General features: G+C 41.3%; 1 protein-coding gene across 1 annotated transcript in view; it reads right to left on the bottom strand.

The window, feature by feature from the left end:
- The window catches only part of AGBL1 (AGBL carboxypeptidase 1), a 268,409-nt gene that overhangs the window by 67,845 nt on the left and 174,874 nt on the right, over positions 1–25,690 (bottom strand). Inside the window, exon 20 of the mRNA XM_074917492.1 lies at positions 16,526–16,686. Coding sequence (XP_074773593.1) covers positions 16,526–16,686 — 161 coding nt within the window. The remainder of the gene's footprint in view (positions 1–16,525; positions 16,687–25,690) is intronic.

Raw genomic sequence — 25,690 nt, forward strand, 5'->3', positions numbered from 1 at the left:
TAGGAACTGAAGTAGATTATTTGGAGAGCGTCTGGTAATTCCATCATTAGAGCTCTTTAAGAAACGATTAGGCTAGCACATCAGGAACGATACAGGTAAAATTGAAACGTTTGTTCCCCACAATGATAATACAGGAGGAATAATTTCCATACTAACTGGCAGAGCGGAGCTAAAGGAGCAGCAGGACTGTAAGAGGTCAGGTCTGCTAGAGCAGTGCAGGATGACTTTCATCAATTTCCACCAACCAGAGCAGGAATAGTTTCATGTCAGAAATGGGATGCGCTGGTAAGAATGCACATGGCACCCAAACCAGGAAAACCAATCACTGCTGGAGACAACAGTATTTAAAAGCAAATCACTGTAAGGTCAAAAGACAGGAAGATGAGGAAGTGCAAGTCTATATCAACATGCATTGACTGAACTGTGCAGTGTTAAAGGGAAGCTTGAATAAAATTTGCTCATGCTACAGCTAAACCTAGGGAGTATTACAGGTCACTCCTTTCTTGCAAACTCATTCCTCCCCAGAAGAAGTCCACAGAAGATCAGAAGGAAGGGAATTAGAATGAGCTTTCATCGATGAGCTGTTAGGCACAAATAGATTAATAAAAGCTGTGTACAATGCATCAGCAGCAACCAGGCTTTGCAAGGCTCTTATCGCTGGGTATTAGTTTATAGCAGTATAGATGAAGGAGAGAGGCCACTCTGGGCAGAGCTGCCAAGTGAATCATAACAGATCATGACCGGAGGGCTTCCGTTCAGAAGGCTGAGCTGGGAACATGGTGCTGGGAATTCTTTCTCTCTCCAATTTCATCTAATCTCTGTTCTTCTCTCTAAATCCCTTTTCTATTCTAGGTTTTGTTTCTCTGGAGTCACTTGCAACATTCCTTTGTTGTGAGTGAAGGAAACAAACACAAGAAGCAGCAAAGCATTGTGCTGTATTAAAAGCACAAAGAAGAAATGTTTTGCTCACTGGATGTGTACTCTGCATTCTTAAGTGTCCTGATCCAAAGCACAGTAAAGTCTTCAATTGCCTTGGGTCACATCTACAATACAAGATGATATTTCATCAGTCTGGTGTAGATTTTACAGGACTGAATTATCACAGGATAAGCTCTGGATTAGATTTTATATAATCTATGGAACTGGTATCTCCTTTCATTTTTCCACCTGCATTTTAGCAAGGGCTGCTAGTAGGTGTCTTTCACTAGGGCTCGAGAAGATGCATCTCCAGCTTTCACACTCTGATAGGAAGAGGCTTAGACTCTAAAATAGAAAGGAGAACAGACTATAGCCATAGATTATGCCTTCTCTTTTTTTTTTTTTTCTCTTCACCCTCTGATGAGATAGTTTCCCTAGTTAGTTATCCTGCTACTAAATCAAAGTGGAACCTATGAAAGGTGTGTAAGATAGATGGGGCGAAAATTGCTCTCAGTGACTATAAAGAAAGCTTGACAACTGATGTGGCCGGATTCTTAACTTTTAGATGGTTAATAAGTTGATGAATCCCATCTGGTGGGCTTGAAGGACTTTGGTATAGTTTTTCTTTGTGTGTGTATGTGTGTCTCCCCACCCTGCCATCAGCTCCAACATTAAGTGGAATAAACTTTACCGTGACAAGCTACAGGTGTGTAAAAATAAAGCGTGCCTTGTCTTTTCCAGAAATTAATTGGTGCTATAAAATCTATCATGTTGGATTCAAAGGCAGACTCCTCTAACACTATGCACAGCAGAAATATGCACTGGTGCTGCTTGGTTGTGACGTGAATAAATCTCCTAAGTACTACGTCCAAGAAGAGTAAGTCCTTTGGCTTTTACCACTTGTGACATCCTCAATGCATCAGCTTTTCCATCCACAGACCAGAGTATATTAGGGATTAATACAGCTCAGCAACTCAAAACACACAGATTGTCAGTCTCAGTAATCAGCCTGAAGAATTTTGAGGACAGTTGTTATTTACAGAAAGTGATAAGAGACCCAGCAGAACACTTAACTCTAAATAAACAATGTGGAAACTTCCCTACCCAGAATGTCCTAAGAGGCAAATAGGCAGCTCAGATGTTCCCGAGTACAGTTTGATTGCATTCATGCTGAGAGGCAGCAAAACCAGAAGATGGGAAAGGGTAAGTCAGAAGGCAGGGGGCCTTTCTCACATGGATTCACTCTCATTTCATCTAGTGTTTAGCTCTGGTTTGTTAGTTCATTAAGAACGCGTTACAACAACCTGTCTCAACACACCGATCACCAGCTCCGTCGTGCTGAAGCTGTCATGTGTTACAACACACAGCTCCGTAACAGGGACCTTCTGGCACCTGGGCAGCAGCAGGTCCCACTCCAAAGCCTATGCAGAGCCTGAGGGGAGCTGGCAGGGCCTTTCTGCAGCACAGACTAACAGGTAACTGCAAAGTGAGTTCTTCTCTTCGCCTGTCTCCTGCACCAGAGTATCCGTACTTGGCAACACGGAGAGATTTCACTTCTAACGCAAGGAAGTTTGTGATAAAATGCAATGAACAAGAAAGGCATAAATCTTGCTTTAAAAAGAACACTGCTGTGTGGATCCGAAATTAACCCTGGGTCCAAGCCACAGCCCAGCCTAAGAGGGGATCATGTAGAGAGTGTCCCATTAGAATGGTGAGGGGACTGCAGCCAAACCCCATCTCCTTAGAAACAGGCAGGAACTTACCTCCATCCCACCCCACCACTGTGAATTTGAACAAAGAGGGCGAACTGGGGGGTCCTCAGAAGTACAGCATGGAGGACAGTGCTTTAGCGCTTCACCATACATCTGCATGCAGTTTCTGCTCATCCTCATGCTGGAAAAAACACTCTCCGACAAGCTGCTGCTATTCATTCAAGGACTTGCAATCGAGTTCTAAATATAGCAAGGTGGCACAATAGAGAGGGCTCCCACACTTCTGTTAACACCATGAACTAGATCTTAGCGATGTGAATGGGCTGATAATAGCTTCTATACTTGGGCACTTTGTGGTTAGACTTGCCGCTGCTGAATTCCTTCCAGCAGCTTTTTTGATATACCATAATAACCAGGCAAATGTTGGGCTAAAATAAATAGTGTGTCACCCCAAGACCAACCCTTGCTGATCTTTGAACTCGCTTGTTATCTTGAAGGAAACCCTGTTCTGAACTTTGGTATGAATCTAATTAATGAGTTAATTCTCTGCTAATCTATTCTCTTCTTTGTGTCTTTTTCGTGATTAATTTAGTTCCAGTGAATTTCCTTTACTGACTGCAGAGTAGAAACACATTCCCTATCCTATTAATCTCCACTTCTGACCCATCAGCAGGGACTAAACAAGGGCATATAGCCTCCATGCCTTCATTTTCTGAACCATTACAGAGTACAGGCAAATTCTAGAAAAGCAAGAAGATGTGAACAAGTAGGAAAATTCTCCAGGCATACTTGTGCCACTACTATAGAGGAGATGGAGGTAGGCTGGACACTCAGAAGGTGCAAAGCATGTGAAGCAGTTGAAACTTCTGTGCAATTACATCAGACACAGATCTAGCTGAGAGGACAATCTCACAAGGCTGCAAACTGCACAGGAATGTAAGTGGGCAAAGGATCAGAGAAAAGCTCAGGCCTAAACTGAGAAAATTTATCTCTGTTGAGGGAGACACAGCAGTGATCTGGGTTTCACTACTCGTGAAGCTTTGAGGCTCCCTGACATATTTCCAATATTATTTTCCTCGTGTGGAAGGAAAAGGTCTTGTTTGGAGGATTGACACATTTCTCTGTCTTCCTCCACCTTCAACACTCTTGTTAAAAGAAAGGAAATTTGGTCTGTTCCCCTTCTACCTATTCAGGTAATAATTACACTTTCAGCATTTAGAAAAAAAAAACACCTTAGAATGGAGTCCCCACCATAAGAAAACTCAAACATTATTTGCTGTCCAAATAAAAACAAACAAACAGAAAAGAAACTGCAGGGATGGGAAAGGTTACTTCCCTGGGATCACAAACCTACCCTCACAGCTCTCATACACCCCTTCAGGGAAAATTAAAAAAAAAAAAAAAAAAAAAGGTAAGAAAAAAAAAGAACCAAACACCAAACCAGCCCCTTCTCCCAAAGTTAAAATGTAATGTATTGGTGCTTTCTATGTAACATCCATGGTGGAACAGTGCTGCCAGCAATTAGCATCACAAACCTTCCTTCTGATGCCACAGTGTGTCAAGGACATTTTTAATGATGGATCAAGGGCACCCCTGTTTGTGAGGTGTTGTGTTTAAGTTGTGTTAGTAGCAGCCCTCTTAGCACACAAATCCAGTATCCCTCAAGGGATGCAGTAAAGGCTGGAAAGCATCACAAGGCAGGAGAGATCTCTATGCAAGCAGGTATGCTGTTTTCATGACTGTTTCCGTCATACCTGCAGGGGAAATAATCTCTGAAATGTCACTAAACAACTTTCTACTGCTTCTTCTCCAACAGCTGGTTATATGGAGTCACTCTAAGTGGATGAAAATGCCAGAAATAAGATGGGCGGGAAAATACTCTGAAAAGGACAGAGACCTCAAGTGATCCTATCCATTATCCCTTCTCAGCTAAATTCCAGCCCCTACGCCAGAATATTCAATTTCTGAGAAATGTAAGGAATGTGTAGATGTTGCATTACAGAAGAGCCTGACACTGGTGAGGATAAACTCCTGATGGACTGTGACCACCAGAGGGATCTGAGCTGGCAAAGAGAACAAAGAGTAGAAGTTATGCAAGGACATGGTGTACACTACTCCCGACTTTGCTATATCACCAGGTGCTGGGTCATGCATGACTAGATTTCCCAAATAGACTAGTATACAGCCAGCAGCAGCACTGTGGGCTTAGCCTTCAGGCCTTGCTCTCCAGAGACTTTCTCTGCTCAGAGATGAGTCTTTGATCCTGAACTGTACATTTGCACAGTGAGAGTGTGGGTATGATTTTAAAAACCAAGAGAGAAAAGTGAACAAAAGCTGTGCTTCTGCATCTCATGTCTCCAATCTGCTCCTCCTTGAAAGGGACAAAGACACCTCAGAGACATTGTCAAAGTGCCTAAACCAATTTTTCAAAACCTCAACAGCAAGGCACATAGACAACACTGAAAATATTACAAAACTGTTACTTTAACAAATGCTACACTTCCCCTAGCAAAACCATCTTGATTTCTTGTCTTCCTATATCTTAAAAGATATCACGTAAATAATCAGGGTTCCAAAGCAGGTGGTAGAAGTAGTTAGAGGCATAGGAACACTAAAAATATTGAGCATCTTTCATGACTAGATGCATGAGAAGAGAGGTCTTAGTTGCTTACAAAATAACTGGCAATTTGGGCACTCCCAATTATTCTCTCTTACAGCTGCGGACAAAGGTACATTTGCAGAGGTGAAAGACCAGCTGATGAAAGGAAATACTTTCTGCACAACACACAGCTAATGTATAAAACTCATGAGATAGCAGGGTGCAGCCAGGAGCAGTGTAAGATTCAAAAAGCATTAGGCACTTATGTAGAAAATGAGAGCACTGGAACATTTCATTAGATAGGATTATTGCTATTATAATTATTTGGAAAGGCTACAATTTCTCCTGTTTCCAGGTATAAATAAATCACTGTCTGAAGATAGAATAGCATTCCCCTAGAGAGCAGGGGTATTCTGTACTTGCCCACCATAGCAATTTTTTTGCATCCCTCTTTGAAATCTCCAATGCTGAGCACTGTCAGTAAGGACACTCGACTGTATTAATGTTCTACAGTGGATCTTCTCTTCTTAGGATTCACTTATACATGGAAACACAAGTTGTATGCTAAAAGAAGTATTAATACTAGGGAAAGCCTGACAAGATAAATCCAGGTAGCAATACTTTACCCAAATTCTTGGCTGCCCCCTGCAGTTCAATAGAAGATGAAACACTGCTTTATTATTTGGAACGGATGTTTGCTTTCTCTTTGATTTGCATTGGACTTTTTTATCTTTTAATGAGATGCTGGTTCTTTTTGGAGGATGCTATAAAATGGCATCTTCAGAAACAATTCTGAAGTACAGAGTGTGATGTAAAATCTTGTTGGGTAGACTAGACAGAACAAACAGATTAGACAGAGAAATAGATAGAGAGCAGATGCTTTCTATTCTTCCCCTTATTCTAAATTTCTGATGATATTGGCCTGATAGCGAAATCTTTTTCTGGCATTCAGCTGCTTCTGTGCTTATTCTGCCTTCCAAGTCCAAATCCTCAAACTCTAATTCATGTTGAAATAGGGATTTAAGGTAGTAAGTAACTGTTAACACTTAAAAGGAAGCCATTATAGTTTAAATGGTGAATAATGTGCCATAGATAAAGCTGCTGATTATGTATTTTTAAGTGGTTAGGGATATATTTGAAAGTCCAACCATGAAGCATGCTACTGTTACTTTAAAAATGAAATTCGACTTTCTAGAAATTAACTTTTCCTCCATTTAAAAACCACAAGTTTTAACAGGAACAAATAGAAGTAAGAATGGGAGATGGAGCAGGGGAGGATGTAGAGAGAACATCTCCAAACAGATGCTAAAGGAATGCTTTTCCTTCTTTCCTCTGACATTGTTCTGAGTCTGCCTCTCCTTCCTGCTCTGACAGCAGCCCTTGCCCTGGCACATTGACTTCACTCATGGTCCAGAGAGCAGCTGCCTGAACCCTCAGCATCTACCCACAGACACGAGGGCAGAAGGAAGCCATGTTTCCTTAGAAAGTTCACAAGAAACAGGAGTGGTTTCTCTGTTTTGTCCATTATATCCCAATCCAATTCTTCAGAGTTACAATTTTCCACAGAGTTCTGCCAATGTGTGGCAGAATCCTTTCCCACTTCTCTACCAACACCCCCACCCCCATGTGCACACCGAGTCCTTCCACCACACTCCAGGTCCATCTGCACTGTCCCAGGGCAGAATCAGTCCCACACCTCTCACACCAGTGTCAGTGATGAGAAAGTGGCAGTGCTCTGTCCTGGACTTCTCCCAGAGAAGATCCCTTAATCTGGTATGCATTACTAAATGCTACAGACTGGCCAGGGCCAAAAATGGATGAGTCTTCATCTTGTACTTGAAAGTGACCTTTCTCCACATTCATGGGAACCAGATCTGGGATTTTAAGCTTGAGTACATTTCTGCTCTACAGAGAAAAAATAAAAAGCTAAGTATTAATTTCATGTGGATCTTCCCTCTCACATCCTTCTAGTCTCAGCTCCAGCCTAATTCTCACAAGTTCTTCTTGCCAACATCATATTTAACCTATATATCATAATAAATCCATATGGTTTCTAAAAGAATACAATTCATTATCAGAGGCTACAGGGACTGGCTTTCACATTTGTACCTCTATGCATAAGCACTCATCCACAGTGGTACATGTGTGTGCTGGACCCTGAAACAACAACCTGCACATATTTATCTCATGTCTCACACAATACCTCTGCCATGTCTCTCTCTACAATATCTAGCGTGGCAGCAAGAGGCAGTGACTGTGTGTGAGTCACAGCCACAATACACTGAACAGCCGGAGCCTCTGACAGAATATACAATACAGCTGAGATGTCAGTGGAGGTGGCTTTGGAGTACTTCAAAATGCTGTTCAAGTGCCAACTTTCACCTCCAAATATGACACTTTGCTCGCCCACCCGCCTTCCTTCTAGGCTCTGCGCTCCTTTTACTGCAACTCGACAGCTTTAATTATTAATTTCTCTGCCTTCTCTATCCCTTTAACCATTTAGTCTCTCATTTATCTTGCTAGGTTTTTTGATATGCTCCTAGATTGTGTGCTGTCATCACAGTACAAGAGGCCTGGTCAGACTCTCATTTACAGGCTGGGCACCATACCAGAGGACTTGCAATATGCTATTTGCCTCGAAAGCAGAAATCTCTGCTGTTATGTTCCCTTTGCAGGGAAAGGATGCAGCGATGGGGACACGATGTGCCTAGGAGCAGTTATATCAAAACCATTTGGCTCTCCTTAGCTCTTACTGTCTGAATAACTTATACTGGTACAAACTTCTGGCTTTGTGAAAAATTGGATCCCACTGGTGGTTTTACAGGGGATTCAGCTCCTTCTAGTCTTATATTTCACTTGTGATAAAAAAATCTACTTTATACGGTGGCAAGGTATGCACTAGTGTCATGACCAATGCTGTGCAGGACTCTGAGGCTCTGATGCTGCTGATGGGTGGGCAGACATTCTGCTCTATATAGTCTCACAGATCACTGGCATTCATTTTTGTTTGCTTTGGACACCCTGGCCCCTATGTAGGATCCAAGAGGTGAGAACTCTGCATGGTGAAGCGTTTGATACAGATAATCCAGATCAAAAAGTCTCTTGTTCCTGTGATCTATGCCCCATGATTAACTCTCCAACACACGGGAGAGCAAAGCTTGTTTTGACCCTCAACCAGTCTAATTTTCACCTACATGAGCGTGTTCCTCAAGAGGCTCTGTTGGGAGCTGTGGACAGATTAATTAGAGGTCACCTCAAGTGACAATTGCAATAAAGAGAACAACTCATCAGAGACAAAATACACAAAAACGTGCTTTCTTCTAAAGGGTAGGAAGTGCATTTCACCTAACTACCATCCTACTCATTCATTCCATTGCTTCTCCTGCCTGAAGGAAGGTACTGTAGCATGTATCGGTATGAAAGGTTTGTCTGTTCTCTGGTTTTCACAAGTCTCAAGTTCTTTTGGGACTCTGGGAATACCATTTGGAAAAGTTCCTCAAGGAAACACTAAATCACCAAGATCCTTGAAATAGCCTTATTGCTTATCCATGGTTCCTGCCAGTCTGAAGATGCAAGAACTCCCACCACAGTTATGTCATATCCTCTTAATAATGTCAGAGAGCTGAAACTAAAGGACAGAGATCGTCAGGAGAGTTGCCCTGACAAAGTTGTCCCCTCCTGCTGTTGTGCCAGAGCCCAGATCTAATGCAACTGGTGTTTCAGTTACCACTGCAGTATATAGCCTATGTAAGTATATAGTCTATCTAAGGCTACGTGTAGTCCTCTGAACCTGTCTCTTCAGCACTAGACCCATGACATGTTCAGTCTGAAATTCTACCTCTGCCTGCGTTCAGGATGACCAATAGTCTAAACAGACTGATCCTCACATCATCATTTGTACGCCCTTAGAAAAAAGCATCTATTCTGTTTCAGTGTCAGCACTATCCTGGTCTATATAAAGGCCACCTCAGAGGAAACTATATGTCCCTCATAATGCATTCCTTGGGGGACACTTCATAAATTGGACTCACTTCTGAACCCCTGATAGCAATCAGCTTTATTTTTCTATCCCAGCATGTGAAGGGCCCCAGTGGCTTTTCATATTTCAAGTTAGATCTTAAGGGAAAAGGACTGCACCAGAGAAATACAGATACTCCTAATCAATACGAAAATGTCTAATACCAGACAGTACTATGGCAATATGCCTCACAGAAAGGGCAACGCAGAGCCCATTTGTTCTGCTGGATATATACAAGTTCATTATCTGTAGTCCAGTCAGATCTGTACGTGTACGGTAATTTGAATAACCTCAGACAGATAGGATAGCAAGCAGTGCTTTTGTGCATGCTTGAAGTTCCTTCTGTGATCTTTTTCTTCCATTTGCTCTTTTCCTCTTCCTTTCTGCTGCTGTTTAAATTGCTATTATTAGCTCCTAAATTATAAATTAATTACCTCTGAAATAAGCATGAATAATTGTACCCAGCCTGGCATAGCTGGGACTGGCATTTGATAACAATCAACAGAAGCTGTGCAGCTCCCAAGGTATTCCATAATAATAATAATAAAAATCAATAGGAGGAAAATACGGACAGCTCCAGAAAGTGTTAATGAAAAGTTGCTGAATTACAGTGGCTCACCTGTGAACAGCTATATGAAAGCCTTCTGAATACCAAATATATTCATTAGATGCTGTATTGCTTGGCTGAACCTCCAAAGAATTCACTGCGTTCGTATTCTCACAATAACAAAGGAGAGACACTGAAGAGTGCAGGATAAGAAGGATGAAGGGGTGGATGGAAGATGGTTCACGTTCTTATTTAGAAAACATGATTATCAAGGCATATAATGGCAATAAAATCTAAAGTCTGTAATAAATCCAAACTCGAAATCTAAGTTTTTCACCTCTCAATAGCAGGGGCAGCAATTCTTTAGGTCAGACCCTGCCAGGGCAAGAAGATATTGCTTCTTTTGCAACATCAGTGAAAAATGACTGGAGAGTGTTATTAGTCAGTCAGAAGTTAAGGCATTTCCCAAACTGACCCTAACTGGTTACAGCAACATGAGGCTGTTCCAAAGCCAAAGTCCAGCTTCAGCTACTCTCATACCTGTCACATTGCATTAATGTCAGACTGTGCTCTCACAAGTGTTATACGAAATACATCAGAAACTCCTTTTGCCCCATGTTCGGCACCACCAAAGTGACACAGTAGTTTGGCTTACTTAGGTAAATGCGTTTCCACCTCAATTTTCTCTCCAGCCTCCAAATACAGAAATACCACATCCAGAGATGATCATAAAGCAGTAGAAATTTCAAATTCCTTTACCAGCAATAAAATCTGTGACTAAGCTAAAAACCAGAATCAATAAACAACCTTCTCTTCTGAAAGCTGCCACAATATATTTAATGCCTACAGATGATCAAGGTTAAAAATGCACCAAATCTATACTTAAAGAAAAATAAAGCTTAAATCAACTAGAAATCTGAATAAAAATGGTCAAATAATTCCTGCTGATTTTTTCTCTATGGGGTTAGATTCACTAAATGATGAAAGCACACTTTCATCTTCATTGATATGTCAGAGGACTCCCCAGAGTCCAACTCTTCAGTCTGCCTCAGGGGACTGGATGCCACGGCTGCTGGTACACTCTAACTGTGAGGTGATGGGATATTTTGCAGAGTGGAGCACTGTTGCACTCAAACTTTTCAGGCTGAAATTTCTTCCAGTTTGTATAATCAAAATAAATATGATGTCAAGGAATGACACCCACATTCACCTGTAGGTATAGGAACACCCAAACCATGAGGTGAGGGAACCATTTCCCATCACTGCACACAAATATAATGCTACATTTCTGCTACTCAAAGATGCACTAAAGATGCCCCAAATGAAGCAAGTATACTTCGCTCCATCTACATTATTTTGTTGTTTGAGCTTTCATCTTTGTCTGCTTCATCTCCCCAAATTCACTTTAGTTTGATCTGAATCACATTTTGGCCACATAGCTTAAAAGATGAGTGGAAATGCTTGAACAGCCATAATCAGGAGAAGGTGCATTATAGTGAAAAGATGGGAAATCCAACAGTTCAATACTATTCAGGATCATGATAGTGCATCAGTGTGATATAGAAGAACAAGCACATTTTCAAATGATCTGCAAATCCTTCTTGTCATTCTTGGATTTTCCACCCGTATGCTGACCAGTCTAACTCTGCTCAGTGTATGGAAGATGAACAGATTACATCTAGACAAAGGACCAGAGCAGTGATGAAGACTTCTGCTTTTGATTAATAACGGAGCTAGACATATTTACCATCTGGGGTGGAGAGAGATTTGGCTCTGCTCAAGAAAGGTAAGAAATGATGAAGAAACACAGGAGATTAATAATATCTGAGTCGGCAGAAAATGCATAATGACTTTGCAAAAGCCTGTCTCAACATATAAGATGTATCTCATGAACAAATGGCTACAATTGCTGCAGTGTATGCAAAACATTTTCTAGCACAACCTGGAGGGCAGAGAAAAAGAAAAAGAAGGAATGGGCCATCAGTTCAAACCATGAAGAAGAAGAGGAGGATATCTATAGCAGGGGTTGCTCTTTCTTTCTTTCTCTCTCAAACCTGCTTTAAGTGAACAAACAGTCACTGCCCATCCTCTTTGTCACGAAAAATGTGAAGCTACCTGGACAGCGTTGACTTAAAACCTAATTGCTTTTACAGCAAATGAGGCATGAAACATATTATCAAAAAACATGATGTCCGAAGTACAAGCTGGCATTTAATTTTCCCAGCAGAGAGCTTCTGAATGCCAGAATTGACTACAAGGCACGGCAGGAGGCTGGAAAAGCAGAATTAGTGATTCTTCCTGGGGCATGGCAATAGCAGGGCAATGGCTTGTGAAGCCAAGTTTGAGAGAGGGCAGAATAAAGTGCCTGTATAAGCACCTGACACATTGCTTTGCTTTTTGAAGGTAGCTGCAAAGCCCAGAAAATTCTCCACATATTTGGCCTTTGACCTTGGCAGAATGGTCCATAAGACCAACCCTATTCAGTGATGGTGGAAAAAGGGCTAATTTGGTGCAGAAAAACACCTAAATACCACCTGTGAAAAGAAAAGCCAGAAACAATGAGAGTCCCTAAGTAGGTCTTGTGCAAGGTGAGGGGGACAATGCCTGAACAAGTGTGATCGTGAATATGAAGTGTGGAAGGAGTACAGGTTGCTAATTAAGAGACTAGCTAATACCTGGAGCAATTTAACCCCTCTTCCTCACCATCACACATTCTAGCTCTGAAGTATCTTATGTGTGTGCTGCATTTTATATTTTCTCCACTTTTTCACATGTTTGGGAGACAACTGCCACATAGATATGTTGAGGACCAGTGACACAGTGCTGTTAGGCCAACTTTATAATGTTCAAGGATTTCCTGGTTTTAGGGGAAATACACAATTGTCCTACCAGCGGTACAGCCCCACTGATCAGATGCTGCGACTCTGTTATTCTGCCTCTGCTGCAAACTTACTCCAACAGCTATGCTGCTCGTGCTTGTAAATGACTCTGTTTACAGTTCATGCTTTAGGGGAAAGATAGACTGTGGACGGGAAGAAAGTCTTGCCTGTGTACCAAACCGTACTTAGTTAGGTGTGCTAAAGGTTTCTTCCACCTTTGACTCATTGGAGACAGTACGCTGAACACAATGGACCTGATCTGATGTGAGAAATCCCCCATTCACACAGGATGCCTCTATTAGACCAGTCACTTCCCTGACAGCTATTACTTTGCTCCAATTTGCTAACCACTGATTCTGACAGAACTATATAAAGTGCACAGCAAATAGTTTATTCCACGGAAGCAGGCAGGGTCCAGCCTGCTCCTTCATCCCCTTCACAGCAGTGGTGAAAGAATAAGGCTGCAAAATACCCGGAGCAGAGTCAGCCTGAAAAGGAAAATTAAAAGACACATACAGTTATAAACCTTGACAGGTGAAAACGTTTGCTGTCGGGAGGAGATGCTGAGATGCCAAGTCAAAGCCACAGGCACCAGACACTGGGGCAAAGAGAGACAAATGCAGGACATGAACTACAGGGTTTTCGCAACAGAAGAGACCTCTGGCTCTGCAGCCTTTGATCTATGTACCTTTGCAATGAGACATTTCATCTGGGAGTCATCTATACCCAGTGCTGGATTAACTTCTTGTTCCGTGCCTTCACCTGTCACCTAGAGTACTACAGAGATGGGCATTCAGAACCTCATACTTGGAAAACACATTAGATTGATATAGACTTATTTAATGTGAGCACTGCAATGCATCACACTGCTCACAGCTTAATTTCATCTTGCTTTCTGCAAAACAAAACCCTAACATCTAAATAAAACTTGCATTTTCATCAAGGTTGAACAATACTAATTCTTTTCTTTTGATACTGGTGAATACCGCTGATAAGAATCACCCATATTTGTACCACCTTCTAGACATGTCAGCAGGACAGTCTGGGACACACTTTCCTCTGCCAGAAAACATTAACTACGGTCAGAGCCATTGCTTCCCACTAAATGTCTGTTGTGAATATCATTTCCCAGAACCAGGACAGTTCAGACTTCTGGAATAGGGATAGTTTGCAAGCTGTTTAAAGTCACCACTGTTCAGAATGTAAAGCATAGAAGAAAAAAGATTGCACAAGGTAATTGCTCAGACTTATCCTGTGGTGCACCTGAAGGATCCCTGAGCCTGACTCTGCTTTGGCAAAGATTTTGACAAGAATTTGTGTGTTTTCACTCACATCTACTCACACTTTCAGAAGCAGAGAGTATAGAAAGCATTCGAGGATGCTGTACATTTTTGTTATAACCACAGAAGACAACAGAGCTAGTTTTAATCTACAAAAGTTTCATTCTCCTTAACCCATAAAGATGGGTCCAGTCTAGGAAGCAACAGAGTATAATTTCCGTTGATGTAATGACATACCAGCAGTAAACTGAAAGGTTCTGGTGACCTTCTTGTGCTACCTGAAAGAGCTAGAATAGACTTAATCTTTACAGAGTAAAATAAGACTGAGTGGTACACCCCTCAGCTTCTACCACAGAAATGTTCTGATGGAGAATTTTATTTTATTTTTTTTTCAAAGTCTGTGAGTTGGGAGCAAGGTGTAGAAATAGCTGCCCTCCTGCCCACATCAGTGTGCTCTCTGTATTCTGCATTCTTCCATTGGTTCCAATAGGAGTTCCTATTCCCGCTAAAATCAAATCATGCAATTCTCTTGGCTAGATTCACAGAAACCCAGGAGCGAAGTATTAATTTTCTGTATCAGAATCAACATACTGCACAATCATTTTCCATGAATTATTTATTTTTTAAAAAGAATATGCTAGCAAATCCTTTGGTCCCTGCATCTCCCCCTTCCCCCAATCTTCTGCAACAAGCTCCTGCAATATGACACATCTAGGTGGGATTAAACAATTCAGCTCTTTACCCGGTCTGCAAATGTTAATAAATTGCACCTAAGCCACTAAAATTCCACAGATTTGTAATTATACTCAGTGGAGTGAAAATGAACAAGTAACTGTCACATTGCCTTTCAGCAGTGACATTGCATCCCTGGATGCCATGGAGGTACTCACTAATGCTGGGCAGACTTGAAGGGATAAGGTAGAAGGCTTTGCTTTCAGCTACCATGGACACATCTGGAACAATATGGGAGTTTTACAAAGTAAGGGGACTTTTTTTTTTTTGTTAACTTTTTTAAAAATATTTGTAATTAGAGAGCTTCTTACTATTATTTTGGTACTGATCAGCAACCAAGCAACATTAGGAAAATGAAATTAATTCCCATTAATATAAAACCAACTAAAGGAAGAAGTAACAGAAGACTGCGAAGATCAGGGGAAATGCTCACTGAGTTACTGCGAACAGATGGCTTCTTTTCAGTGTCTGAGGCTAGTCAGGCTTCAATGTTTTTCTTCCCATAAGAGAAGTTATTTTCACGCAAAGGCCCTTCTAGCTCCAGTTCAAAAGCAAGAGTTTGATTTATATCTCAAAACCACCCACCCAGGCAGGCTTCTGTAGTTGTCCCGATGATTTGTCGGATGGCCGTCCACAACATGGATGGTGTTTAGCGTACACCTTAATTGCTACATTTATATGTTCACATGTACAAGGGAGCATAGCTAATCCAAAGGAATGTCTCCACGTTTTAGCCCTCTTTTTTCATTGTCCCTCATAAACATTAAAAACTGCGAACAAGCTTGTAAGAATGGTTTTCAGCATGAGGAACAGGTGGTGGTAATGTCGGTTAAGTATTCCTGCAGGGGGAACACTGGAAGCCTGCTATAAATTATGGGAGCGTTTCTGCAACTGAAAACCTTGCTTTTCATTGATGAAGCTGAGAGAGCTCTTTGATGACAAAGCCATTGGGGAGCTTCAAATCATATCACATCACTAAGTTTTCTTTCTCCATTTGTCTTGGAAAAACATTATTGCAAGCATATGCGCTTGCATATAGCACTAACAAGTGATGGTGGCCTAGAAAGAATATATGTATTTCTGCTTCATCACAAATTCAAGCTGAAGAGTCCCATACTCTGACACTTATCCAGGTTAAATTCCTCATATAATTATAATAGGGCAACCTCACTTAAATACATCCTATTGAATATAAGAAGCAAATAATTTTGTAATTTAGAAAGACACCTCTTAAATAATCAGTGGGATCATCACTTCTTCCTATGCATCAGAAAGTTACAAACTTATGATTTAAATGCCTTCAGGACTCAATTCAGTGAGAATGAGAGAAATTCTGGGAGTATCCTTGCAGAATTAGGCCTACAGTTTCTAAATCATGATGTCAAAGTCTTTTTCTAATCTGCAATATTTGTCCCTTGCCCTGAAGCTCTTAAGAGAATGTCTTCTTCCTTCCATGGAGGATCTGAGGTGGACAAAACACCACCTGACACTCCAGTGAGCAGAAAAATGTTTCCTGCTGATACATTTTTCTGGGGCAGTACCATCCTTATGCTCCAGTAATCAGTTTTGATAGGAAAAAAGAAATTCATTGGAAAATAGAAATCAGGTTCTTTTCTTTCACCTTTTTTATCCACATGGATGGCTGCAGGGCATGGAACCACCGTTTTAGTAGTTTCCTTGGGAGTCAACTGTATCTATTTCCAATTACTCTCAATACACTCCAGTTCCCAAGATGCAAATCTCAGCCATAACGAAAGTCCATTTCCGCAGATTTAAACCCAAAACATATCTACACCAACTTGTCTCACAGGAGAACCCTCTGAATACTACTATCACTGACCTTTGTGTCCGGTCTGTTATCTCCTCCTCCAGATCTAGCAAGAGTGCTGCCTGAGCCATCACCTTCTTGCTGCAGGGCAAGGATTTGAGGTGCAGAATGAGCAAACCAAGGCAAAACTTGCTTCCCATTTCTTCCAGCTCTTGAGTTCCCAGCTGCAGGCCCTGATGGAGAGACACAGAAAGTTTCAGGGCTTAATGTGCACTTCACAGGTACATAGAAAGGGTCAGGCTTGTTTTTCAGGAGGACAACTCTGAGCGTTTCTTCCATTCTGAATTAGGGGTTCGTTCATGTTTCTACATATGGAAATTTCCCCTACAGAATCATTTGTAAATTAATTGACAGCAGTTGGTCTACAGAAGCTATTCTAAAATAGCCTCTATTTTACAAATGGGGAAACAGAGGCAAGTATTTTAACTACCTCAACTACATTTGCAGAAATAGTCATTCTAAGAGTTGGACTCACAGCCCAGGAGGATCTCTAAACTCACTATTGCAAAACATTAGAACTCATTTTTTATTTCTCTTTGTAGACAAGTCATCTCCCTAAGCAATGGGGAAAAAAAAAAATAGGTCCTATGATTGTAAACACTGGGCAGTGGTAAACATAAAAAAGGAAACTGGGGTGGGGGAGAGAAGAGGGGAAAAGATCTTTAACAAGTTATGAATTGCTTTTTAAGAAAATCAATTGCAAAGTAACTGCAAAATAACAAACACATCTAAGTAATTTCTCAGTCTATTAAAAGCTGATGCCTCTCTAGCAGAAACAAAGAAGCACAAACAGGCTTTGGATTATCAGCATCATCATTCAAGGGAGGACTCCTCCAAGCTGTGGATCCTCACTTGGAAGATTCCCGATTATGAATAGTCGGTATTTTTTTGCTAATTAAAAAAATAAAGATCTAGTAAAGAAGAAACACACCAAGAGCATGCATAGGCATAAGTCAATGTAATCGATGGCAGTTTCATGCAAGCGATGAGAGGGCAGGAGACAAACAAAGCTCGGATACACCAAAAGGAAACTAAGATATTGCAAAATCCCTTATCTTTGGCATTTAGTGACTGCATCACGTGTACTCCTTAATGCTAACACATCAGGGGTGGAATCAATTGCTGCCTCTGCCAGTATCAGCTCTATGCGCTTTTGCAGCACAAACCAACGCTGCAGTCAACCTTCTCACGAGAGCTCCAGCTCCATTTCCAAGACTGTTTCCTTAGCAACTCTCAGGGGTCCATGCTCACAGTCCTGGCACTAGCCTTATGCACAGTGGGAGCTCCATGCCAGCATGGCCTGCACTTGACCCTCTTCTAGATATTTGTTAGTGGACATCTTACTGGTAATGAAGCCATACATGTTCTGGTAATCCATGATAAGAGGCTGAGCTCTGATGTCATGGTTCCTTTTTTTTTTTTTCCCTGTATAAAGTTGTTGCATTTGTAAAGTGCCTTGGGATCCTCGGGTCTGAGTAGCTCTGTATAGCTGAAAGATTATTTCTGAGCCAAACAACATGCAGGTGGATGGAAGAAAGAAGAGATTTCTCACATAAATATCTGCAGCTCTCTTGCAAAGCTTTTTTTGAGCATTTTTGTTAGAGGACACAAACTACATGGACATAATGAAAACCACCAGTTCATCTCTAGTGGGTCCAGCAGATACAAATATCATTTGGCATTTCAAAACCCTATCTGATAACAAATACATTTTCCTACAGTAAAGATGTTGTAATTCTGTTTCCTCCCTGAAACCCTGTGAGTGAAACATGAATCTGTAATTATGATGATGAACACAAGTAACACAAAATAATACAGAGCTCAAACATATATTGAACGGCCAGACAACTAGATAAGAACAGGACCTGCCCAGAAAAGCACACAGACAGTCTGAGAAAACACAGCCTCAGTGCTAGGCAAGGTTTAGGGTTTCTGGAGAACTGACTTCTGCTCTCAGAATAGTCTCTTTAAGTGTTTTTATCACAGTGGGCAAATCTCTGACACCATTTCTTCTCTTCATCCTATTCACCTCCACTGCAAGCTTTGCCTAGCAAGATCCAGGTACAATGAACAATAGTAATAATTAATAACTGTAAGAAAACAGAGGGAAAGGCTTATGGGAACCAAGGGTCATTAATGCAAAACAATGAGAGTGCTTAGCACCTCTGCATAGATTCCTAAATGTTTTATTATTTTACTTAAGACATTTTAGTGTGGCAGAGTTACAATCAGCAGGCAGAAGTGGTGACATTTCTGAGCAAAAATATGTCATTTCCACAGCAAAAGAGTTATTTTCTCAGGGGCAAAAAATACAAAGAACACCTCACGGCTTTCCCTGGGGTGCATCTCAGGGTCTTGCTTCCGAGATCAAGGCAACATACTAAATACCTATCAATCCAGGAGATGCGAATAGTGACTGTGCTAAAACTCAGCCTGTGGCTTTATGATTCCCTGTAGCTTTATTCAGGATATGAAGAGGCCTTAAGAAACTATGAGCAGTGAAATAATAATAATAAAACTATAATATACCTTAGAACCCTCACACAGTAATTGCTCATGCACTGAAGTTAGCTGCTGTACGATGGAACCGTATTGCTTTGATACCAGACAGCTCAGGAGTAACAGCTGGAAACCTCAGCTAGAGGATTACTTGTTAACATACTTTATTCACTTCAAACACAGACAGACTTTTATTTTTTTAACTCAGATAATTCTCTCCCTCTCTTTCCTCAGCTCTCAGCAGACGGTGGAGCTGGAGGTGCATAGCATGGCTACCATTAAAGTGAAGCTATTGACAGAACTGACATATCAAACTAATGTTATTGATGGCATCTGCCAGCAATGCCAGGAGTTGGTGTAGTGGTTAATAATCGGTCCCAGTTGCATTGCTGAAAGGGTAGCCTGGTCTCCAGGCATTTCCCTTGTAGCTGTGCAGCACACACGGTTGTAAAGTTTTTGAGATTGTGCTTAGAACTCAAGAGTCGTGAAAATATTCTACAAGAAACGTGAGAAAGCAAAAAGAAAACAGTAAAAGTGGTGCACCTTGGTTTGGTTAAGAAGCTGGTAGGAAGCACACCTCCATGGCAGGGAAGCTGTTTGCTTTTACACGTGTTGACAGTGTACGGTCCGTTTGCCACAGATGTACAAGGGGAAGCTGCTCTGCCTGACAGCACCTCCCTGCAGTGTCCTGCCACTCTGGATTCTCAGTAACCCCATCTTCTCTCTAGCACAATGCTTTAACTCTGTCCTCCTTTGGACATGTCTACATGAGCAGTGAAGCATGGTGCAAAGTCTTCCAAATCAGCAGAATCTAAGCAAATTCTGAAGCAGGAAACAGTATCTCTGCACCAGAAAGTGCAGACAAGCTCATCAGTCCTAATTAGTCCAGCCTCAGAAACACGCTAACAAAACTACCCTACTTTGATGATCAGCTCACATTTCTGCACAGTTTCTGTTTTCTGTTACATAAAAGTACCAGTCTGGACCAGCATCAGCTTGATGTATCACACTCCACAGAGCAATACAAATTGGTCCCAGGGGCCCTGTCATGCAGTCTTTTGCAGGCATCATGTTAAGGGATAACAGTTAATTGTTTCCTGGCTATTACAGAGAATAATGGAGCTAAACAACTTTTCCTAATCCCTTTTCACATTTTCATACTGCAACAGACAGCATGGAAGTAGATGATGCCTAATAGCAGTCCAAGTTTTGGAGATATTTATTTTTCATGGGAAGAAACAAATTCTAGAGGTAGGCGACAGGACCAATCAGATGAATGAAACAGACAGTCTACTAACTTTGGTCTAGTTAAACCAATTAATTTCTTGTCTTTTCTGCCGAAATTGTTGCTAGCATAAATGTGCTGGGACAGTGGGATGCTCACCTGCATCTCTTAATTGACATTGTCACTGTAATAAGAAACGGGAAGGCTGGAAAAAAAGCTATTCCTTGACATATTGTTTGGCCAGGACATCGTCAATACAAATTTTCCTAAACAAAATTGATCAAATCATACTGGAAAAATGTTTCCTTCATACTCATCACTGATTCAACAAATAAATATCCACAACTAAATGTTTCCAATATCTCTCAACTTGCCTTCAAAATAATTCACAAGCTAAATGACAATGCAACGGAAAAACTTTGTTATTCGTTACTCATATGCTTTAAATACTCCCACAGCCAAAGGCAGCAATAGTTTCATAACACAGATATTGTTGAAAAAGGTAGAAGGACTCCAAAAGTTAAATTAGAAAATAATCCACAAGGGTAACTAGAGCTACAATAAAATTAGAGATGGAAGATACTTATAAACACAAGTAGACTGAAAATTTTAGAAGGATCAATTGTTTCCTAAAAAGGATCTTTGGCATGCATCACAGCCACTTCAGTGGCCTCTCCTCCTTTTGGTCACTGTTCAATATTTGGGGCAACAGCTTTTCCCTGCAAACTCACTTCCAAGTCAATACATATACAGATACACTTACAGAATATTCTCTGCATCTCAATAGCTTTACACATGCACAATGGTTATGCCCTAAGGCTGGGTATAAATAAATTGACAGTCTGGTTTCTCACTAATTCCATCAGTGAGCTCTCCCTCAGAATACTAATAGAAACCATTTGGAGGCTCTAGAGGATAAACCAGGGAGCTGAATGAAACATTTGGTGCCTGGTGTCTGCAGCCTTAATTTTAGCTTGGGCCAGCTCTAAAGGTTACCGTCCTTTCAGCCCCTGTGAATGAAAGTGTGCGGACACATGCTGGGGAACTGGCTATTTAGACAACTAGGACAGGAGGGAATAAGGCAGGTTTTCTCATGCCCTAGAGATCTCTAAGCAGCAGGTATGGCATGCAAAACAGATGAAGTGGAGGGGATGGGAGTTTGGGCCAGATTTCAAGAGGATTAAGCAAGCTGAAAAGGCTGAAGATGCAAGAAAAAAATAGGCTAGCAGGAATTTCTAGAAAGAAAGATGAGAGAGGATGGAGTTAGAGACAGAAGATAAAAGGATGGGAGAGATAAAAGGGTGAGAAAGAAGGAGGGGTTCTTGAGGTCAAAGGATGCCGATACAAAGGAATGATAACAAGAAGAAAGCTAATGGAAACCTCTACCCCCCTTCTTGCCCTTGGAGAGGCATGTCTTGCTCTGAATGTCTGTCCTCAATACATCTGGTACTTCGGCACGTGGTGAGGAAACAAGGCCTCGTTTGCTTTGAATCCCCTCACAAAACTTTTGCTGAACTCAGCTGATGTTTTGTCTGAGCAAACTTCTTGGTACAGAAGCAAAGAAGTGGTTATTGTTTTAATCATTCAGATGGACTCTTTCCCTGGTTAAAGATACATACGTTACAGGCAACACTGTTCAAGGAATGCAGTGAATGGGAAGATGAAATGACTTCTCCCTCTGATCTGCTGGAGAAAGAATCCTGAACAACCTGTTCATAGGAGAACTGGGGATTTAGCAAACAAAAACTTGTGGCCAGGTTCTCCAGCAAAACAATTATTTAGATTATGAATTCTCCAGTTCTACTGTGGGGAGGGGTTTCCTCCTTCTTTCTGATGTGCTGACTAGCTATTTGTCTGACACTCACCTCCACAACTTTCCCTCACAGTATTTCCACAACTGTCTTTTCCCTCCAGCCTTGTCTCCCTCCCCAACTTCTCCTCCTCTGCTCCTCCTTCAGCATCCTTTCTCCCTTTCATAATCATCTCTCATGAATTACTCCATCCTCAGTATATGGCAAGCTCATCATATGTTGGAAGAGCCAAAGAAAACATATTAATGTTGTGTTTGCAGACCTCAGCTAGCTACTTTGCTTGGTCACTCTATCCCACACACTGCTACCTCATGTTTTATGCAAACAATTGCAAACTACCCAGGATGGGTACAGGGGTGGCTTTAACTTCCCACCTCCCCAAAGACTGCACACATACAGAAGGTACTAGTTGGACAGAGAATGTTTCCCCTGTCTGTTGGATGCTGTTCTACCTGTTCTGCTTTGCTGTACAAGACTGAAGGTAGTACCAGAAAGCCCAGTTTTGCCAGACTGTTTCTTCAATAGCACAGGAACAGGCTATACTTTTATTATGTGGGCCATAATTGTGAAGGGTGGTCATGTTAGGAACAAAAGATGAACAAAAAGACAAAGAGAAATGAGGATATTTTCCCCCTATGCAGACAAACCATATAGGAACATGCTATTCTTTGCAGAGTTCTTGCTTTCCAATAAAGTTGAGTAGTACATTGCTTTTCTGTCTCATTCATTACTGTGTGACATGCTAGGGACCTATTTTTAGGTTCCAAGATGGACCTGGACTATCATCAACAGATTATCCCTCTCTTTGCAGACACTGAGCAATCTTTCACCTCGTTCCACAGAGTCTTTGCAAACAGAACTGAAGAAGCTGAGTGAATGATAAGCCAGGGCAGAACCGAGTGCTTTGGAGGAATCTGCATTGTTTCACAGTGACAGGGTCAGGAGTGTCTCTAAGGACTGCAGATGGTTCTGATGAAGATGAAGAAGAGTCTCTTGGAATTGACAGTCCAGAGGGCCAGCCTTTGATAGTAGAGCTAACAAAAACCATGGGCGATGTTATTTTTTCAAGTTAAAAAACAATACAAAACAAAAAAAACCTAAACACCCCAACATGTTAATTCCTAAAGGAAAACGAGTGCTGCTCCAGGATATTTAAGCCTCCTACTTGGCAGACAAGGAGCAGAACTGGGCAACTGTTCAAAGTCACGTAGGGATTCTGCAGCACTATAAGGAAAGAAGGTGATTACCTTACATTGGTGACAATCGAGTGCTTTATTCAAGAAAGCATCCTTCCTCCCCATGTTCCCAGTATTTGCAACAGGTTAACTGGTATCATATCATCTGACAGGGTCTTGAAAATTCATCAGTAGTCTATCCATAACTTTCTCTCACATACATACTTTTTCCTGCTATCTGAACACTGTGGAACCTGGAACAAGTCACAGACAGGTTGTAGCCTGAGGTATCTGGAGATTAAAAGGGAGGTGGGGCTCTAAGTATGTTTCAGAATCTGTATCAAATGAATTAGCTCTTAAAAGCAGTCTGGGAAAGCAAGAAGCTGAAATTTTGCAAGTCCTAAATTGGCAGCCTAATCCCTGGATCACATTTCTTCCCTTCTCTACTTCTACTTAAAAGTTTCTCTGTATAAATAGCTTCAACATACAGAAAAGTGACCAGACTTCTGGCCCACCCAAGCCTTATGAATTTACCCAGTTTGGCCATATTTCACCATGGGTGTAAAATGATTTTCTAATCCTGGCTGGTGATCACCGCATGCCTTGGAACAAAAGGATTTATGATATTCATAATATTAATCTGGCTCGTGTAAATGCAGATGCTCTTCGTAAAGTGTCTAACCAGCTTTAAAAATTCTTAATAAGGTATTTGTCTTCATCACGCCATCCACTATAGGGATCCCCAGGTTAATTATGTCTTAGGTGAAGAATCAATTGTTGCATCTTAATTTCATGAAGTGGCCACATATCCTTGTATTATATTATACCCTTGTTATTTTTCTATATGTCTTTAAAGTATTTAAATTAACAATACTGGGAACTTTCAAAGTAGTTTGCATCTTAAAATTCACTGTGCTATAAACTGCAATGGGGGAAGCCTTACAGCCTTTCACCCCAGTAAAATACACGCTATTCTTTCCATCACAGGGATGATGAAAATATGTATTGACCAAAATGACACAACAAGGCTACTGTGCTTTTATTCCCTACCTGAAATGAGACCCCAGTTACCTTTCACTTTAGCACCAACACAAGGACTGAGGCACTAGAGTAGATTTAGCAAGAAGCCAACACAGCAGAAGCCAGACATCGCCCCTGTTGCTCCAGCCTAATAACACTCTGACCCGCATTCTCTCTGGCACTCTGCTCCCCCCACACTAGCACGTTATGGAGCCTAACAGAGAAGTAAAATTGTGTCTTGGACTGGCAGCAACATTATGTAGAGGAGAATACAGCGGGGTTGTGAGCCTGCTTCCCGCTACGCTGCCGCCAAACATCCACCCCACTGCAAAGTCTCTCCCCGCGCTCTCTGCACTGTAATGCTTTATTCCTTCCATTTATAACTCAATAGCTCTCATATCCCTAATGCTTTCCCTGTATTGAAGCTGCCTTCCAGGCCACTAAACACTTTCATCTGCTCGCTCTAGCTCCGCTTTATCACTGCTTTGTCTCTTACAAAAGAAATGACCCGTAACAAACACAATACTCCACAGGAGGTATTGCCATTCACGTCTATAGGGACGTTACAACACCTTCCAAGACCACCTCTTTCTTCACACACGCAGGCACCTTATTCACTTTTTTTATTGCTGCTGCTGCACATAGCACAGACATCTTTATCAAGCTGTCTTTATAATAGCTACTTATGTTTTCCTGAATGGTTAGAGCTAATTCAGAGAACAACCATGTGTCTGGATGCTTTAAACTATTCCTTCAAACATGCTTTACCCTGCCACTGCCTATGTTTCATCTTCCACTCTAGTACCCACAGTCTTTCAGCCCTCCTTCCTACCATATAATTTGTATCATCTGCAAACAGTACATCTTACTCTCTTACTGTTTTCCTTTCCTTCCAGTCATTAAAATTATAAATATTGACAAACAACAATTCACAGAGTGGTAGCTAGAGTCAAGTTACTAGCAGTATCTTTCCATCCCAAGGATGCCTTATATCCTACTTACTTTTTCCAGCCTTTTAACTAGGTTTTGACTACAGAAGCAGTCCTTTTGTGTCTCACTCCATAATTCCTAAAATTTCTTGATTTTTTTTTTTTTTTTTTTTCAGGAAGTTCTCTTCATCAGCTCTGACTTGTCTAGGATGCCCAGCAACCCAATCGGCATGAAAACTAGTGTTGGTTCACCCCTGAAAGCCATGGGAAAACTTCATATACCATTTGTCCTTCATCTTCCAATACTTATAGCTCTTTCAAAAAAAATTCACCATATTATCACAGCACAAGTAACACCCTCAGTTACTGTGTTTCCTCATCCCTGTGTTACTCCAGCACTAGTGGATCTGTTATTGTAGTTCTCTCATCCATGGAGTAAGTTTTTAAACATGAGGAATCATAATTAGCACCTTCTGAAAGATGCTTTAGACAGTCTGCTATCTAGTCAGCTGGCCATT

This window comes from Athene noctua, chromosome 13 (genome assembly GCF_965140245.1).
Source record: "Athene noctua chromosome 13, bAthNoc1.hap1.1, whole genome shotgun sequence".
Taxonomy (NCBI): Eukaryota; Metazoa; Chordata; class Aves; order Strigiformes; family Strigidae; genus Athene; species Athene noctua.